Source organism: Lentinula edodes (assembly GCF_021015755.1).
Source record: "Lentinula edodes strain Le(Bin) 0899 ss11 chromosome Unknown C8R40scaffold_63, whole genome shotgun sequence".
NCBI lineage: Eukaryota > Fungi > Basidiomycota > Agaricomycetes > Agaricales > Omphalotaceae > Lentinula > Lentinula edodes.
In genome coordinates this window covers 126596-145030 of record NW_025764369.1, presented here as the reverse complement: position 1 = coordinate 145030, position 18435 = coordinate 126596, and the positions used below count along the sequence as shown (strand labels likewise).

General features: G+C 47.0%; 6 protein-coding genes across 6 annotated transcripts; 3 read left to right on the top strand and 3 right to left on the bottom strand.

Annotated features, from left to right (window-relative positions):
• Window positions 1-3569: 3569 nt before the first annotated feature.
• On the top strand, window positions 3570-5087 carry C8R40DRAFT_1060943 (uncharacterized protein; the record flags this gene model as incomplete). The annotated part of the gene is made up of 1 exon (XM_046225386.1): window positions 3570-5087. The coding sequence occupies one exon, from the start codon at window positions 3570-3572 to the stop codon at window positions 5085-5087; it is 1518 nt and encodes a 505-aa protein (XP_046079903.1).
• A 1361-nt stretch (window positions 5088-6448) lies between these two features.
• Window positions 6449-7695, bottom strand: C8R40DRAFT_1074550 (uncharacterized protein; the record flags this gene model as incomplete). The annotated part of the gene is made up of 4 exons (XM_046226731.1): window positions 6449-6588; window positions 6648-6710; window positions 6766-7081; window positions 7144-7695. The coding sequence occupies 4 exons, from the start codon at window positions 7693-7695 to the stop codon at window positions 6449-6451; spliced, it is 1071 nt and encodes a 356-aa protein (XP_046079902.1).
• A 1728-nt stretch (window positions 7696-9423) lies between these two features.
• On the bottom strand, window positions 9424-10042 carry C8R40DRAFT_1177396 (uncharacterized protein; the record flags this gene model as incomplete). Its single annotated transcript, XM_046232677.1, has 3 exons — window positions 9424-9504; window positions 9561-9807; window positions 9861-10042. The coding sequence occupies 3 exons, from the start codon at window positions 10040-10042 to the stop codon at window positions 9424-9426; spliced, it is 510 nt and encodes a 169-aa protein (XP_046079901.1).
• A 589-nt stretch (window positions 10043-10631) lies between these two features.
• On the bottom strand, window positions 10632-11441 carry C8R40DRAFT_1177395 (uncharacterized protein; the record flags this gene model as incomplete). The annotated part of the gene is made up of 2 exons (XM_046232676.1): window positions 10632-11132; window positions 11187-11441. 2 exons carry the CDS (start codon window positions 11439-11441, stop codon window positions 10632-10634), a joined length of 756 nt encoding a protein of 251 aa, XP_046079900.1.
• A 1091-nt stretch (window positions 11442-12532) lies between these two features.
• On the top strand, window positions 12533-13305 carry C8R40DRAFT_994891 (uncharacterized protein; the record flags this gene model as incomplete). The annotated part of the gene is made up of 2 exons (XM_046236757.1): window positions 12533-12842; window positions 12896-13305. Coding segments are annotated over 2 exons (720 nt in total), but the record flags the coding sequence as incomplete, so codon positions are not given.
• Window positions 13306-13772: 467 nt separating this feature from the next.
• C8R40DRAFT_1074548 (uncharacterized protein) lies at window positions 13773-15414 on the top strand (the record flags this gene model as incomplete). The annotated part of the gene is made up of 6 exons (XM_046226730.1): window positions 13773-13975; window positions 14196-14415; window positions 14473-14517; window positions 14568-14844; window positions 14902-15062; window positions 15109-15414. The coding sequence occupies 6 exons, from the start codon at window positions 13773-13775 to the stop codon at window positions 15412-15414; spliced, it is 1212 nt and encodes a 403-aa protein (XP_046079898.1).
• Window positions 15415-18435: the final 3021 nt, after the last annotated feature.

Genomic DNA, 18435 nt, shown 5'->3' with positions numbered 1-18435 from the left:
ACCCACTGGGCCACCTAGTATGTACCAGTATGTACCACTGGCATATTGTTCCAGCAAATTCTAGTGCTACTACCAGTAACAAGAAGTGCAATTGAGACCGACACAAAAGACCATGCGGGTCACATCTCGTAACGGATCATAACGAGATGTGACCTGATCCGAGAGAAGGCAGCAGAGCTGCCTTCTCAGAGGATAAGATAAGATGTGGCGATGAGAGCGGGCGCTTATCGCCTTTGAACCAAACTCTCATCGTCGAAATTCGTCTCGAAGCTCTTTTTTGTGATCTTCCTGTGCATATACGCGTTCTAGAGCCATGACACAACACCCCCCGCTTCTCCTCAGAACCTCGTCGTCTATCAGGGCTGATGATCGCCAACGCCGTACTCATATTCTCGGAATCATTCCGATTTTGAAAAAACTCAGCCTGGAGAGAAGATTGCAAAGGAACTATGACATTGAACGAGCTAACGAGGCGCGGCAGGAGAAGACTATTCTTTTTATTGAAAAGAAGGCTCCCACCAAGGGCTCTCCTTCAGCTTCACTTATTACCATTACGGAGGACGAATGGAATGACATCAGGACAACCCCGGCTATTTTTGAGCGTGTCAAACAGTGGATTCCCAGCTACATACTTGCGTGGATGACAAGGGCGAATGAGGTGGATAATCTGTCCAAAGGGAAGCGCATTCGGGACGTGCAGGAGGGCGATTCTCTGGAGAATGGGCCGGAGAAGAACCCTAGGCTCATGACCCCCATCATCGAGACTACGCCAGATCCGACCACCTCTCAGAATGTCGAACTCCCAGAATGCCTCTATAGAATTGGAAGGCTGCACAACTACCTTCCTCTTCCTCTCTTCACTGACAACAATCTCATTTTCATTCATTCCCACTCCTCGTCTTTTAAGACCTCAAAAACACTTCTTCCAGGGGACAAGGAACGTACTGAAGTGGTGGTCCTCAAGGACTTGCTGGATCGACTTAACATACGGGTGCCAGACGTAGAGAAAGCGGACGAAGACGAAGGTCTTTCGCTATATGAATTTCAGCTCGCCTCCAAGAATTACTTCGCCTTTGAACTCAGCCGTGACCCAGATGGTCAGGAGGGTACCCGCACAAACTGGACTCGACAACACTTTCTCTTTTTCAACAACCAACGTGACGCAGAGAAATACTACAGATTCTGGAAACCTCGCGAGTATCGTCTTCGGGAAGAACGCCGTCTGTACAATACCAAATTTGATCTCACTACTTATAACATGGCATGGAATCGCGTCGTCACCGATTACGAGAGGTCTTTAGAGGCAAAACCTAGACAGGCTCCTAACTTGTCCGCGGCTCCCTCCTCATCTAAGCCCTTTCCGAAAGGCAACAAGGGTGACTCCTTCGACCTCTGTTGCCTTGGATGTGGTAAGAAGGGGCACTCCGCTACAGACCATTCAAGTAAGCATGGCTCCCTCCTCTGGGCCAGGTGGATCAAAGGGGGTAAAAATTTCGTCCTCGGTCTCCCTCAGGGAGAAGATAAACGCATCTGCTATCAGTGGAATATACGAGGGAATTGCAAAACGAACAAGGGCTGTCAGGATGCGCATGTCTGCACATTCTGCGGAAGCGATGGGCACCACGCCTTCTCGTACACTTGTCGCTCCAGACCTAATTGAGGCATTCCTCAAACTTTCGATTCCGCCAACTCTTTCCTACTATGACTTTTCCGATGCTATACATTTTCGCTTACCACTTCCCAACACACATCCGGATTTTATTGAGCTATATGAGCGGGTTGTCACTCCTTACAATGCGGATGAATTCGAAAAAGCTCTCGTCTCATGTAATATCTCTCATCACTACCCACTTCTCCTCCATAACCTCCGTCGAGGTTTTCCGCTTGGCCACTTGCCTCCACTACACGAAACGATCATCATTCCCAACCATCAGTCGGTATATGAGCACCCTGATGTAATCGAACAATACATTTCCGACGAAATCGCAGCTGGCCGAATGGCTGGGCCGTTCTCTTGTGCAGATATGCATCTTATTATGCGAGGTCACTTCTATGTCTCGCCTCTCATCGTGGCTACGCAAATCCAGGGTCCGGGTATTCCTCCTAAACATAGGGTGTGCCGCAACCTCTCGAAAGATGGTCGCGACTCGAAGGGACATATAGTCCCATCAGTCAATTCTTTCACTCAGAAGAACTTGTTTCCAACACGATTTGACACCGCAGTCAAGGTTGCAGATATGGTAAGTCCAATTTTATCCCCTAACATCCTTCTCTTTCAGCTCTACTTCATTCGACCCACTTGGTCTTATTCTACTACCATTACCTTAATCATTACTGTCTACTTGCCCACTTTCACTTTCACTCACACTACACTTTACTCAGGTTGCTACTGCACCACCAGGCACGCAGGCTTGCACTCTCGATATTCAGAAATTCCATCGCACTTGTCCAATACTCCCCGAACACAAACCTTTCCTTGTGGTTCAGGATCACTTAGGTCGTTTCTTCGTAGATCTTGTTTTTTGTTTTGGTGCTGCCCCGGCTAGCAGCAATTCGGGAATGATTTCCAATGCTGTGGTTGACATTTTACTAAGCAAACTTGTCGATGCGCTGCTGAAATACGAAGATGACTTGAAAGCTTTCCGAATTCTCAACTCCCAAGGTTCCTACGACTACGACAGGACTTCGATGTTGGAGACTATTGAAACACTTGGTGTCCCATGGCATCCCGATAAAGGTGATGAAGATTTTGTGACAGTCACCAGATTTATAGGTTTTCTTTGGAACCTCGAGCTCAAGCGCGTTAGTCTTCCTAATGACAAACGCATCAAATACCTTGAACGTATTCGGGTCTTCCTCTCAAATTTCTCGAACGCCCGTGTTCCTGTATCAGAAGTTGAGTCTATACACGGCACACTTTGCCACATTGCCTTCATCTACCACGAAGGTCGATCCCACCTTCCCCCAATTTCAAATTTCATGGCCTCGTATCACAGTTCTTTTGAAGAAAACCGCGGTCGTTTTCCCCCTCCTAGTGTTCTTACGGAGCTTCGATGGTGGCACTCTCAACTTCAGGACCCCTTCTACTACCGAGAACTCCGACCACGAGGTCAACTCAAGGACTTTGGTCTTTTTGTTGATGCCTCCACTGACTGGGGCATTGGTATTGTCTTTGATGGCAGCTGGGCAGCATTTCGTCTCCGTCCCAATTGGAAGATCCCTGGACGTGACATTTGCTGGCTCGAAACAGTGGCTGTGGAACTATTGATTTATTTTCTAGAATCAATGAATTTCCACGACATCTACCTTCTCATTCACTCGGATAACCAGGGGACTATCGGCGCCTTTGACAAAGCACGCAGCCCAAATTACTGGATTAACATGTCGATCCGTCGCATCTGCGGGGTCATTGGCCCACTCTTCATTCAGCCTGAGCTCAAATACATTCCCACCACTCTCAATCCAGCAGACCCATTCTCGCGCGGAGAACTCGGTTCTGTCGCGGATAAACTTCCTCTTACTTTTTCACTCCCATTGGAGTTGCAAGAAATACTTGATTATGTTTAGGTATGCTCACGCCATTCCCATTTCTCACTACATCAATTTCAACTGAAATTTCATGCCTATATAGTCCTCTTCATTTCTTGGTGCTAGACAGTTCTGGCCCGAGTTCCACGGTTCCGCGCACCGTGGAGACTCAAACAATTCCTATTTTGAACTCCTCTTCGTCACACCTAAACCCACTAGACTTCCGCAATAACTTCGCATCCCCACAAACTAGCACATGTAGCCCTCAACTTCTTTCTTCACAACCAACTACCACCCCTGCTCAAGCCCCACCTTGGGCAGGTAACCACTTTGCTCCGGCTCCTAGGAAACCCAGAAAGGATTCCCAAATCGCCAACAATACCCTGCGGCCTAACGTTAGCTCAGCTGATCGGATATTGGCATGGACTTCGCCTTGGTCTATCGAGATGAAACTCAGGAACCTAGAATCAATCCCTTTACATATTCTTCAGCATGCTGAACAAATCACAGCTTCGGGTCTCACTGGGCAGACGAAATCAAACTATGCCGCGGGGCTTCTACGTTGGCATCAATTTTGTGATAGAGAATCAATACCCGAGCTAATGCGTATGCCCGCTTCAGAAGTCCTAATTGCAGGTTTTGTTGGCGCACATGCAGGAACAGTCTCAGGTAGCACGATCCGATCGTGGCTCTCAGGTATACGGGCTTGGCACATCCTCAACAGAGCTCCATGGCCTTCAAACTCGGAATTTATTACACTTGCTCGACGGGCTGCGAACATCAAAGGAAGCCAACATAAGCGTCCACTTCGCAACCCAATCACTCTCCAGCATCTGCTTGTTCTCCATTCCGCTCTCGATTTCAATATCCCGTTTCACTGTGCTATCTGGGCAATTGCCCTTATCTGTTTCTGGGGATGTCGCCGTCTCGGCGAACTGACAATACCCTCCAAATCCTCCTTTGACCCCAAGTTCCATGTCATCCGCTCAGGTATTCTATCTGATTTTCTTCTGCAATCTTCGCGAGCTCGCATCAAATTTCACATTCCATGGACCAAATCAACAAAGGAACTCGGTGCCGATGTCGTCGCTTCTAGACAACCAACCAGCCTATGCCCATGCAAAGCTTTTGAACAACATTGGCAGATGAACGCCGCCGTCCCTGAAGGCTCCTCATTATTCAGTTTCATTGACAAATCGGGTTGCTCTCAACATATGACAAAATCCATTTTCCTCAAATTCGTTTCCGATATCTGGACACGCGCTTCAATGCAACATGTACTCGGACACAGTTTCCGTATCGGCGGGGCTGTCGAACTCCTTCTAGCCGGTGTTGCACCTCATGTTGTGGCAGCAATTGGAGGTTGGACCTCTCTTGCTTTTCTCATATACTGGCGTCGTCTGGAGGACATTATCATCTCCCAGGTCGCAGATGCTTATGACAAGCGTTGGGATCGGGTACGCAAAGCAATGGAGGATTACAGGAAGGCAAATAAAATTTCGGCCACTCTTATTGACAGCTGCATCCGCGGCGAGGATACTGAATTATCTGAGGACTAATAAAACTCAATTTGTACATTATATTACCCTTCTAATAGCTATAATATATCCTTAGTACGCCCTCGACTCGGCTTGGGGTTTAGTCAACCACAGCTGATGTTGAGTTGCCTGTGTTGGAGCCTCGGGCTCTGTTTGGGGTATCTCCAGGCCACTCACCATCTACGGGTGGGTGAGCGGGGCTGTGCCCCAGGCAAATCTCTTCTTCTAACATTGAGCACCTCAGTGCTCCTCACACCGAGCTCGTTGGAGCGAATACTTATCTTATTCCGAGAGAAGGCAGCAGAGCTGCCTTCTCAGAGGATAAGATAAGATGTGGCGATGAGAGCGGGCGCTTATCGCCTTTGAACCAAACTCTCATCGTCAAAATTCGTCTCGAAGCTCTTTTTTGTGAACCCACCCTCCCTTCCCTCTACTACTTTAGTGTCTGATCTTCTGATAAAGACGCTCCAGGCTCAGCCATACCGCGTTTCGTGTGTTTTCCCACCCGAGCGGGGCTGTGCCCCAGGCAAATCTCTTCTTCTAACATTGAGCACCTCAGTGCTCCTCACACCGAGCTCGTTGGAGCGAATACTTATCTTATTGCGTAATGACAGTTCCCCGTTAGGGATGGCACTGCATCACCCGACGGATCCACGCGCTCCGGCCAACGAGCGGGCGATCGACGGCGGCGGGAGCAAAACAATTCATTGCCCAATGCTTCCGCCTCCTCCTCCTCCCCCAGCACGCACAGTAGTGTAGGCTGAACTTGTGGAAGGTGTGAAAAACATGGAAGGTCTTGAACTTCGAGCCGCATTTATGCTACATGCGTGTAAGGACTCACTGGGCGGCTGTTTCCATTGCAATTGCTGAGGTTTATGAGGAGGTTTATGAGGGAGGAGGTTTAGCTGAAGCAGGCAGGCAGAGCAGGCTTTTGAGGTCCGTGGGGGAGGTGTAGCTGGTGCAGACAGAGCAGTAGAGGAGATGTGTACCAAGGAAATGAAACGTCGATATGCAATCTGCTGTATAATAGTTAGCCGCATGTATGTAATTCTGAATGTGAATATCAGATACGGGGAACTGGTTACCTTGGCTGTATAGCCGTGAATCGTCTCCTCTATTGTTGTGAAATGGTCTCTCTGTCAGCTAAACCCTGACAATTTCGTCTCTTTATCGAAATCACCAAGCTTAAAAAAATACGAAGCTTTCTTGACTGGAAAAAAAGACGATGTCAATAAATCGCTTATAGTTAGAGCACCTTGAGCAATAATCCACTACTGCTATTCATTGAATGATTTTGCCTTTCTCAGAATATAGTAGATACGTCGTTGTATATTCTATCTTACATTACAAAGGAAAATTCTACATATGCCTCGAAGACATATTTAATCTTCACTATCAGTAAGTTCGATCATTCCGAGGTCCTTAAGCATTGGACGCAGATGTTTGGGCTCATCTCTATCATTCAAGCTTGTGCCAGTATGCTTGCGCTTTGTGGGGTTTTCCTGGTGATTCTGACTACTCCCTGTTGAAGATGCGATCAATATTTCATGCCGACGTCTCAAAGACAGATAATCAACTTACCAGATGCATTGCCGCGCTCAAGGACTTCAATTTCAACATGGATGATGTGCGACGGAGGTGGACCTAGAATTAAGCTGCCCGTTTAACTCTAGAACAGTTGATATAGTGAACAACTTACCAAGACATTCATTTAGTCCATGGATCTGATCACTTTGCTGCAACACTACTGCGATCATTGCAGCAGGGACGTCAACTCTCCTGGAAGTATCAGAGACTGAGCTAGCAAGACCAGTGAGTTGGAGAAAGAACTCCGTAGAAAATGTAGTCGAAATAGCATCGTTTGCTCTCATTCCTCGTAACCGCAGTGAGTTCTTGTTGCGAACTATGGTAGAAAGCATAGATGTATAAGGTTTTCCATTTGCGTCAACTGCAAATGTACCCTGCAGCCGGGGAACTAGAATCTCGGCTTCTTTCTCTTTGAAACGAAGAAATTTCTAGCCAATCAGATTATCGAGTTCATTGTCCATGATACCAACAGATTGAATGAATAACATACAGAGCTTAACATTCGCATGATGACTGCTGGCCATAGGTCAACATGAAATCTCTTGAGCGCATGTTTGTCAGGCCAACCAAAATTGTGACAGCAGAATTTGGTAACTTCCATTATGTCGGGTGTTTGGGGTGGCCATTTCGAGGCACTCGGTGCTCTTGAATGGTCCATGGAACGAGACCAGCTGGTGACAGGTTCCAGAAATGCCGTGAGGGTTGATAGATCTCTAAGTGATGGGAATTGGGATATGCGGAGCACGTTTGCCTTGTAAGGGCTACGATATCTGAGCTTGTGATGAGTATTGAATTCTATTTCATCCGCCATATTGTTATTGAGTCGGCCAAAGGCCTCTGCAAGTTGCTGAGGCATTGTAGAAAAGGATTTGTGGGCGTTGAGAAGATCGTCTCCATATCCACATTTGGCAAGACCCGCTGCTGTTTCAGAGCCAATGCCATTCACACCGTCGCTGTAGTCATTTTTCAAGAGTAGGGAGATCAAGATGAGACCGGCATGCGAAAGTTCTAGATGTGATTCAATTGACTGGGCGTTGTACATGAGAACTGTTTCGAAGTCCTTGAAATTCCGGGGCTTATGATCTCTATAATTCTATGTGAGCAATTTGATAGATACTTATCCTCTTATACGGCACTCACATGCGCAGGGGTCGGAAGATGCGAGGAGCACCAAAGGGAAGAAGATCGCTATCCTTAGTAAAAACAGCATCAACAAGGCCCCTTTTGCACATTTCTGCTAGTTCAGCATCAGCTTCACCGGTGACACGCCTAAATTTTGGCTAGACGTCTATGCTGTGAATTGTGACATTTTCACGTATAGATTTGTATCAAGAGGACTGTAATTGAGACCCAGATTGACAGTCAAAGTCAATACTGAATCAGTCTAATAAGTTGAAGGGACCATATACCCATACTACCACAAGTTGGTTAGTTTACCCATCCCCGATACTACCTACGGATAGCAGTCTACCTGTTTGTCAAGCAGGATTATACCAGACTCGGACTACATCCGAAGGATGACCATTCACGTATGACATACCAAGGGTATTCTTATTGGACCTTACACTGGCAGGAGTTTGGAAGAACTTACTCAAGTGACCATGAACCGAGGATTGACTCGAAATGACTTTCTAGAACTCAGGAATTATCAAATACTCCTTCTAGAACAAGATCATGCATTAATCTAAAAGACTGTGATTTAGTCTAATAGACCAATCAAGTTGCATGGTTGAGTAAAATGACTAGAAGAACGATCGAAGTACTGCGAGGCTCCGAAGACATATCAAATGAATGTCAAAGAGTCCTGACGTAGAAAATATTGAAGAATGCAATTAAATGAATACTATGCGTAACTCCCTTGATAGAGTATAGGCACAATGGGTGTCTATTGAAAGAGAGAAGCAATTAGTTTAATCCAGATGAATCAGATTAATAGGATTAGAATCGAGGAGAGCTGATTTGCCTCCGGACGAGGTGACAAATGATCGAAGTAAGTGTTGAACAGCAATGACAGTTAAACACTATTCGAGTCATTCTCTAAAAGCAATTAAATTAAATGAATAGTGAAGTACCTACCTATGTTTGGGGGTATACTAGAATCTTGGAACCAATATGGACCAAATAAGGACATGTAGATTCAAATTAAATGGTATCTGACTGAGTGTAGAAGTTTCCTTGCGGTTCCGAACGTTTATTGTATTAAATTAATTGTACTATGCGACTCTATATTCTGTATGTATAAATAGCGATCTGATGTATCTGGAATACAAGTGATTTTGGGACGACGTTGCAGTGCTAATCCGTAAAAAGGAAAGACACACTCCCGCCAGACTGAAACCTCTTCGCTAGCAGCCATTCGGGCCCGGCACTTGTGAGTATAGGAACGTCGTGTTCTGCTCCTTGTGACTGCGAGAAGTCTATCCAGTTGTTGGGTATTCTTCGAACTTAGGATCAGTCGTTGGTCTTAAGGGCAAATCACGCTGTGTGGTTGTGCCAGCACATAGTTCTAGCCCTCTGTAGGGGTCTGTGTGTTTCGGTTTTAATTTACTTTGATTCAAACCCCCAATTCTTGATATACCCAAATCGATACAAACCAAAGCACAAATTGTGCTAAATCTACCTTGATCAAAGGAATATATCGAATCCTTAGAACGATTCAAATTGATTGATCAAAGCTTCGTACTTAGCTCTCAAAGCTTTGCGGAACCTTTGCCAACGCTACCCCTTGCTATTAAATAAATTTGATAGCAGTGAACTCGCATATTGTGTATTAGATTGGTTGGTTGGAGTGCCCATTAGATTCCTTCCTTTCTCTTTCACACAAAAATGAGGCAAGCTCGTTACCGGGAGCCTGCACAAGTTGAGTGTCAAGAATATACCTTCCATTATCTCATTATCTGAACTTACAGTGTGAGCATAGTAACCAAACGCCTCTATCAAAACTCTAGCTTGTGTATAGTAGCCCGGTTCCCTGGTGATAACCTGGCGGCCTCGCTTAATTCGGGAGCGCTCTTCCCCATCATAGACAAAGATACCATGGACACTGGCTTGCGATAAGTAACATAAAAATTTGAATAGCTGAGAAAGCGGAGAGGTGGTTGCATGCATTTGATTTACTGCCCTATCAGCGGCGCAGAAACCATCAAGAAAGATGCTACAGTCCATATTGAATTGAAAAGTTTGCTCATATAGAATGCCTGCACTCACCTAATATCTACACCAATCAATGTAGTACGCAAACGATAGTGATTCGTAATGAATCCATTTTCCACCATGAAGTCTCTCAATTTGATAGTCACAGCAGCACCGTCGACAAGCTGAGAAATAGTCAGTCCTGATGCTTTCAGCAGTAGTGGTTCACCCACAGGCCAAAGATTTCTGACTCCCATAGCAAAAGTAATGATAGCAGGAGAGAACGAGGTGTAATTTTGCAATAGGGGTGCTTATAAATAGCACCAAATAAAGTCAGCAGTAAGAAATCTGAGTCTCGGTACGTGTTAGAGAAAGGAGTCGAGGGTTTGCAGGTGAACATTCAATTCAATGCAGTACATGGTTTCGGTGTATCTATTGCATAGGAGAACAAAGATTAACGAAGGGAAGGACAGGCAAATACAACAACGCAATTGAATATGCATAGGACAGAATAATCGATAATTCAGTAGACAATTCTTGATTTCCAAAAAGCGTGGCCCACATCCATCAAGGGCACGAAGATGCTATTCCACTCCGTGTCGCGAAGGTATTCCAAACAGAACAGCAACAGCAGTATACCCATCCATTGTAGCTATGCTTGAAGCAAGGCGCTTGCGCCGTCCAATCACTAGGCGGTGACTCTGTCGAAGTTAGTGAGTAGGACCAGGAGCCAGAGGGCTTGTGCTAGAACATAGATCGATATTCAGAGGGTGCAGAATCCGCCCTCATGATGTTTGGTACAGCGTATCTTTTGAGCGATGGCAGGGCCATGAGCAAAACACAAGGTTAAGCATTGCTAGGAAGGCTCGGCATGGGCGTAGCAGTCGTGAAGGAAGAGGGTGAGGTAGAGGCACTGGCGTCGAAAATGGTCCTTTGCTCTTGAAGAAAGCTGCAATTCGGATGGCGCCTGTTCCAATATAAAGCATGCGTGGGTTTATCTTTGGACACTTCGATGAACCGGCCAGCCGGTTCTGTTTCGTCCTTGAAGGGGTCGCCCACTTGAACAGTTTCCGAGATACAGGGCTGAACAATTGGCTTCCAAAACAAAGCGCCGTCGGAAGACGTTCCCGGAAGCTCTGGGGCATCAAAGAACTTCGCGGGTATGGGTTTGCTAGGGCCAGGAAGCGAGTTACGTTCGGTACGAACTGCTGTGGCAAAAAAAGATGGAGATGGGGTGCGAATGGATGGAGATTGAGCTCGACCGAAATTGTTTTGGGAATGGCGGTACAGGAAATGGTAAAGAAAACTGGAGGGATGTCCTGAGGACGTTGTGCTTAACCTGACGACCTATCGCCTATTAGTCTGAGATGAAGCGATGGAGAAAAGAGTCTACGCACAGACAAGGGGACCTGTTCTTGTCACGAACTTGGGCATCTCTAGGCAGCTGTGGTGTTGATTGTGGGTGTTGTTTGGACGGCTCCCAATCGCATTGCAGAAAAAGCGGATATTGGTGAAGAAGTCGCAGAGGTATATGGAGGATTGAAGCAGGTTTGGCTGAGGTCTGAGGTAGAATGAGGAGGAACAGTGCTTATGGGGTTCCCGTTTGATCCATATATGTTTGAAAAAGCCTGGAGCTACCAATACGGTTCTGGGCATGGGAAGTTGTCAAAGCTTGCTTGGAGGTAGAGCTTTCATTGGGGCAGTTGGGAAAAATGTAGAATAACAACTGCAGCGTAAAGCCAGCGCGCACTCAAACGGAACAACAGACCGCGCGCTTAAACGGAATACGGCAGACCGCGCGCGCTTAACCGCCGTCACGTGTCTCTGTTGATTGTTTTTCCCTCGTCTTGACCTTCCTTGCACCTCCCATCACCACCAACAGTTACTCTTACAAAATGGGCTCCGATTTAGGTGAGTACTTTCTCTCATTACCAGTCCTCCTCCTTCTGCCCCTAGTCCGAATCTTCTAGCCAACGGACGCCCAGCCCATCATCTAGGCAAGGCTCTGTTGGCTGAAAATTCGTTCTGGGTTATGCTTCAAGGCGCCGTCACCTAAAACGAAAGCCTCTTCCCTTTTATCCTTCCAATTGACGCGATTGACGCGGCTTAAACTCACTTTTACTCACAGGCCACAACGTTCCCACCGCTCGCATAAGATTCCCTTCTTTTGACCTATCTTCTGCTCTCGAGGCCGACAACAACGCGCGGATGGCTGCTGAAGATGCTGGGGAACTCTTAGAGGATGAAGAGATAGAGTTTGAGGGCGAGGATGAGAACGAGGACGAGGATAAGGGCGAGGAAGAGGACGAGGACAAGGGCAAGGAAGCCGACAAAGAGGCCCGCGCGGAACCAACTTTCACAACCAATCCTTCTGGCAGCCCTCCCTCATCATCTCGGAATAGCAAGAAGTACGCGAAGCTTACGAAACGTTTGCGCGAAAAACGGGCCACTGAAGCTGTTGAACGTGTTGCGAGCAGGGGCATAAAGCCCTTTGTTGTTGAATTAGCTAAAGGTGCTCAGCCCATTGAACTTGAAGACTTCGACGCCTCCAGTCTCCCAGTCTCGTCAAGCGGCTGGAATGCTAACCCTCGCAAAAAGCTCTCCCCTGGGCTGCAGAGGGTTTGGAAAAACCTGGATGCCCTGAGCTCGTTGAGTGGGCTGAAGCTTCTTCGGTGGGATGGGCAGTGCGTGTGTTTTTCTTTTAAACACGCGCGTATCACTGATGCCTTTTCAGGAGTTGCATAGTGCTTGTTGATGCTCGAGACCGAATCATCGCAGTCCTTGGCGGCGTTCCTCATGGATCCAAGGGGAAAGAATGGCAGGCAGTGGAAGCTGATGCTGCTGCTGCTGCTATTCGTTGCCGTGAAGCCAGTATGTTCACCGAGGCACAGAAACATGGCCGGCGTGGCAATTTTGCTTCTCGAACAGTTGGCTACGGCTACGGTAACGGGCGGCGCAAACCGCAGAACTACAGAGTTTCCAGTCGGGCTAATCGGAACGCCATGCAAGAGCTTCTTCGAAACAAAGCCATCCGGCGTATCTCAGGTTTTCAAAACGGTCTGATATTTTTTCTTTTTCATCAGTTTGGATATTAACGGAGCTCTTACTAGCTCTCTTCAACACGTTCTGCCACAAAAATTACATAGAATATAGAGATACGAACCAAGAAATTCAACGCAAGCAGCCAGAGCTGCAAGCTAACTTCCCGAACACTGCATTTGCTGCCGCCACCTTCAACCTGGGCCCCCTCTCATTTTCTCCACCTCACATGGACCCCGATAACCGCGCCTCTAGCTGGTGCGCTGACACTAACATGGGACCCTTTGACCCTGACAAAGGTGGGCACCTTGTACTCTGGGACCTCGGGCTCATCATCCGCTTTCCTCCTGGTTCCACGATCCTCTTTCCCTCTGCACTTATCACCCACTCTACTATTCCCATCCAAGCACATGAGACCCGCTATGCGATGATACAGTACTCCTCCGGCGGTCTTTTCCGATGGCGCAACAACGGCTTTCAACCAGACAAATCGTTCTTAGAAAAGGCTACTGCTGAAGAACGGGCAGAACGAGAAGCAGCGCGGGCGTCACGGTGGAGATTAGGCCTGCAGAAATTCACGCGATGGGCAGACCTTTGCAGGGGTGATTGGAGGGGTACAGTTCGTACTGCAGCTGGCCTGGATGAAGTAAGTGACCTTTCCGACCTTGAGGAGTCTTCTGAAACACTACATCCATCTAAACGTGCCCGTCGCCAGTAATTCCATAGAAAAATGTATCTTGATTGACGTTTATACAAATATAATCGCATGTATTCCTCATGTTTTTTGAGATAAGTGCAAGACAAAGAAAAATCAACCTTCTGCTGCCATACCTACTCATGTATTGCAGAGAATAACCGAGTTTCTGCTGAGTTGCAGCTACACAGCCTCAATAAGAGCTCCTATAAAATTCGACATTCCCCCCCTTTTTCTTTTGACATTCTACTGCCATGAGCGTTGACATCGCAACCGACGAAGGCTACACCGGGCTGCTGAAAACAATCACACAAGACAAACATTTGGATCCAGCCGATGTCCTAGACGATCTAGAGGAAAGCCATGACCAACTTGAAGTCGACATGTCTGGTCTTGGTGATGCTGTTCGGGAAGCCTCAAAAGGTGTCTCTGAGAAAACCTCTCAAGAATATTTACGGTAAGTGCAATGCAGTGAATACAAATAACAGCTAATATCTTTCAGCTTGATGAAACAATGTCAAGCATTCCTTGTAAAGCACGGAATGGTCTCCGAAGGGTCCCAATTTTTCTCCGACAACCCACACCCTCAAGCCGCAATATACATTGTAGCTTGGATCATGGATTCGTAGGGCAACTCGCAGCTTTTATACTTGAGTACGGCTCACCAAATCTTGTAGGTGTGACCTTATCAAGCTCGACGGTACCCCTGTGTTGGAGGAACGCTCCACTTACACACATGCACAGAAGATGAGAGCTGCTGCAACATTTGGATTCGGAAAAATACACGGCTTAGGGATGCAGGCATGGCACCAAAGCGAAATTTCAGGCAAGATGCTTGGTAACCCTTCAGTTTCCGAGACGGTTTCTACTTACATGCTTAGTCTTCGCCGCCGCAAGGTAAGGTTTCCATTTGTACTGCATATATCAGCATTTGATGACACAATAAATTATCAGACGCAGAAGGGGGATACTCCCATTAGTGCTCGAGCTGTGTCTTCTGTAAATATTTCTTATCGGAACTTGGAAATTAATATTCACCCAACCCCTAGGACTTATTGGAGGATCTCTACCATTTCAATAGTCAGCCTCGATATCAAGTTCCTCAGACGTCTCAAAGCAGTTTTCAACCAGCTCGCAAAGGTGAACTAGGCCCTCATGCACGTGCATCAATGGACCTTGGCTACAGCTTAGCCTTTTGTGGTCTACTCCGTGTCGATGAGCTCCTGAAAATCCAGCTGCAAGATTTGACGTTGACCGAGAACCCTCTCACTGGGGAAAGTAAACTCAGTTTACAGCTTCCCTTTCGCAAGACTAGCCAGTTCGGAGGTGAGCAACATGTCTTACACAGTGATAGTTCAATGTACTGCATCTTAATATTTACAGATATTAAACCGTTTGTGTTCTATGAAATGCCGGATGAATATCAGCACATATGTGTTGTGCGTGCATTTGCTCGATGGATTCTTGCGTCAGGCTTGACCGAAGGATATCTTTTCCGAAAAATCCGTGCCAATGATCGTATTGCTGAAGAAAATGAACCTATGGTGAGTAGTCGCACACTGTATCATTCTACTTTCTTATGAGCTTCAGACATCGGAACAATTCCTGGAGATGTTTCGAAATAACTTGCTCGATGTGGGGGTTGATTTTGTTCCCTATGGAACTCACTCGTTTAGACGCGGTGGATGCCAGTGGTTATCGGTTGAGCGTCGATGGCCTTTGCGTCAAATCTGTGAATGGGGGGGCTGGAGTCAAGAATTTACGCACTTGACCATTGTCAAGTACCTTATTTCATGGAATGACAACCCTCATGTTGATCGAGATGATTTCTTCAACATGAAGCATGCACCTGCGAAAGTCTGTCCTACCTGCAACCGCTCTTGTCATTGTGCTTAGAAAACAATATGTTATTTTTCGAAAACGTAGTTGTATTTTATCATAAAATCATAGACAAAAATCAGAGGTGGTTATCCCGAACGTTCTGCGAGCTTATTAAGGTAATGGCAAGAAATTGCTGATTTATCAGTAAGCACTTTTCCTCTGTTATTGACAAACACCCTTGCAAAATCAACGCCGTACTCAGCCTTAGCTTGATCAACCAACTGTTGCTCGTGCTTGCTCCGAAGGTCACGTAGTTGGTCAGAAATAGCCTTCCAGTGAAAACGTCGGCCATCATTGAATGAGAACTCCTTCCAGAACTCATCGGGGCTACTAGCACGGTAACGCTCAGCAACATACTGTTGAGAGGAAGGATATCAATAAAGGAAATGGTTTCAAGAAAGGAATCTACCTTCCACTCTGACCAAAGCTTCTTCAAGCTTGCCCAAACACCATTTTTCTTGCCACTAAAAATGTCCCGCCAATACCGCAGTGCAATCGGCACCCCGTTGATGCTCAGCAAATTCTTGCCACAGTCCTCAGGGTCCCAACTAGGCTGCTCATCGTCCCAAACGCGATCCAGTCGGGATATATTGGTGGCAAATGTAATTGAGGGGGGCTCGCGGAGGTCGCGTTCCTTATACCTGATGATTTTTCCGAAACCCACTGTGACCACATGAACTTTCTCATGCTCATTTGCGAATGTGATGGAATTGGCAGGCGATTCATTGATGCTTGTAGTGCTGCTAGTATTGCCATTCAACGTACCGGCGTTTCGATGTGAGGTGTCGTTTAAGGCTCCGCCGTTGACAGGAGTGCAAGCAATACCAAAACCAGGGGACGCGCCTATCACAGTACTGCCGATGAGGGTTTGTAATCCGGTGTTTGTTGTTCTAAGGTCCAAAGGCAGTACATGACCTGTGGTGATGCAATCGGGAGAGCTGTTGTATGGTGCTAGGAAGGAAGGTAGGAAGGTATATGTTAGCCATAAGGAACCTAAAAAAGAAGAACAGACCAGGAGTTGTCAAAAGTGGTGGAAGAATGGGCAAAGGTGCTTGCAAAAGCGATGGGGGTGGAAGCCCGGTCTTGAGTGTTTGAATCTCAACTCGGAGGTTGGAAACATGTTCAATCATCGAGTGCATGTATTGTGCTACTTTAGCCTATACTCGAGCTGTCAAGCCCATGCCTCAGGCCTCCATTCCGCCGCTCGGTATTCCGAAGATCCACCTTTATTGTAATCTTTTCCTTATTGTTCTTTCTCACTACACATACCCTTTCATTCTAGTCCCTCCTTATTGTCTTTTACTTTACCCTGCAGGACTACACGTATAACTCCTAGTAGCTAGTCTGGCGCCCCGCACCGTTGCGCCGCTCCGTAGATATAAATACTGCTTGTACGCTACTGTAGTTCCTCAGTTTAATTATCGACTTAGATTCCCTCCTTAACTCTGTGCTCCTCTAAGTCTTCAAGCTCACTGCCTTGAAGTACTCTCTACTCTACCTTAGGACTTATACGTTCTCTGGTTCGCTCCTCGTCACCGGCGATACCGCCGCTCCGACTTGGCTGCTACTTAGCTCCTCTCTTCTATACTCTCGACCTCCGGGGACTAACGGCGTAACGGCGGTGTTGTTAATAACTTCACTACTGTCCCATTCGTCTTCCGCACTTAGACACTCTGTGACCTCTGGCACGGTTACACGGGTTGCATGATCTTAACACGAGCACCAATCAACGACGGAGAGAAGAGAAAAGAGCCAAGAGCTACGTACCGTACTGGTAGCATTCTCTCTCGCCCTCTCCTCCTCTTTGATTTTCCGCCTCCGCGCAAGCTCCTCTCGAGTTACATATGGATGCTTGTCACAGAACGTCTTTGCCTAGATGTGTTTACATACGAATGGTCAGCGAGTGAGTCTTTGAAACATCAAGAAAGACTCACCCAGCTAAGAAGCCTGTTCTTCTGTTCAAGTGTACGCATGTCTTTCGAGCGTTTGGTATCAGATAGCTGAGCACCAAGCGGGGCATCTGGGGGCAGTCCCATCATCTCATTCCTTCGCACCGTTGAAAGTTTGAGCTTCTTGGCTTTGGACGGGACAGCAGCAGGGCCTGCGTTAGTCGCGGGCTTATTCTTGGTGATACCTCTGCTACGTACTCCACGATGAGAGCGCCGAGCAACAGGAAGGAGACTGGGAGGAAAGGTTAAGCAAATGTGATTCTACAACTTTGGATAACATACCATTGCCAACGTATTTTATTCTCACTGAACCCAATAAGTTTTTCTTTCAAGACCCGCATATTACCTTGGGTACCCAGCTCGTATTTCCTGCAGATTTCGATGAGCGCTGAGTGTTTCAAAGCATTGCTGGAAATTCATAGATCAGTGAACATAGCAGGGCAAGATAAGAACAGGAGGGCGCACAGGTCTCTGTATGTTGCATGGAAGACACCAGTATCTTTTTCATAACTGCCAGGAAGCGCGAGAGTGTCGGAAGGCTGAGGCTCAGATGGATAGACAATTTTGAATTTTTGGCCGTCTATCTCAATTTCTTCACTGGGAAGAGCCGTAGGAGGGTCAGCACTCGGACTGTTGATATCCATAGCGTCGAGGGCTTGTTGGCACTGCATTTTGAGGAGAGAAAGCACGAGTTCTTGTGAGTCTAGGGTGGTGCGGACAACTGCAAGGTAATCTGGATCGAGGTCGTTGAAGGCGGCGATGAGGGAGGAGAGGGAGCCGGCGGCGGCAGCAGCGCCATTGCTGATCGAGCTGTAAGGGACGCCGAGCATTAATAACGTGAACGGAGGTAAAATGTATGAGAGGGACAGGCGAAACGACGGGCAAGCGACCGGCCAATCCATGGTGAGAAAGGAAATAAAGAGTAACGTGATAGCCATTCAGACGGACGATGCTAATTCGGCCGAAATGAGCATCGTCCAAATCCGATCAATTTTCTCCGGGCCTGTCATCCAGGCGTGACTTTATGGTCTATACTCAGAGAGAAGTTATGAGGCTCTTAGCTTAACCTCATCCATATGGATAGAGG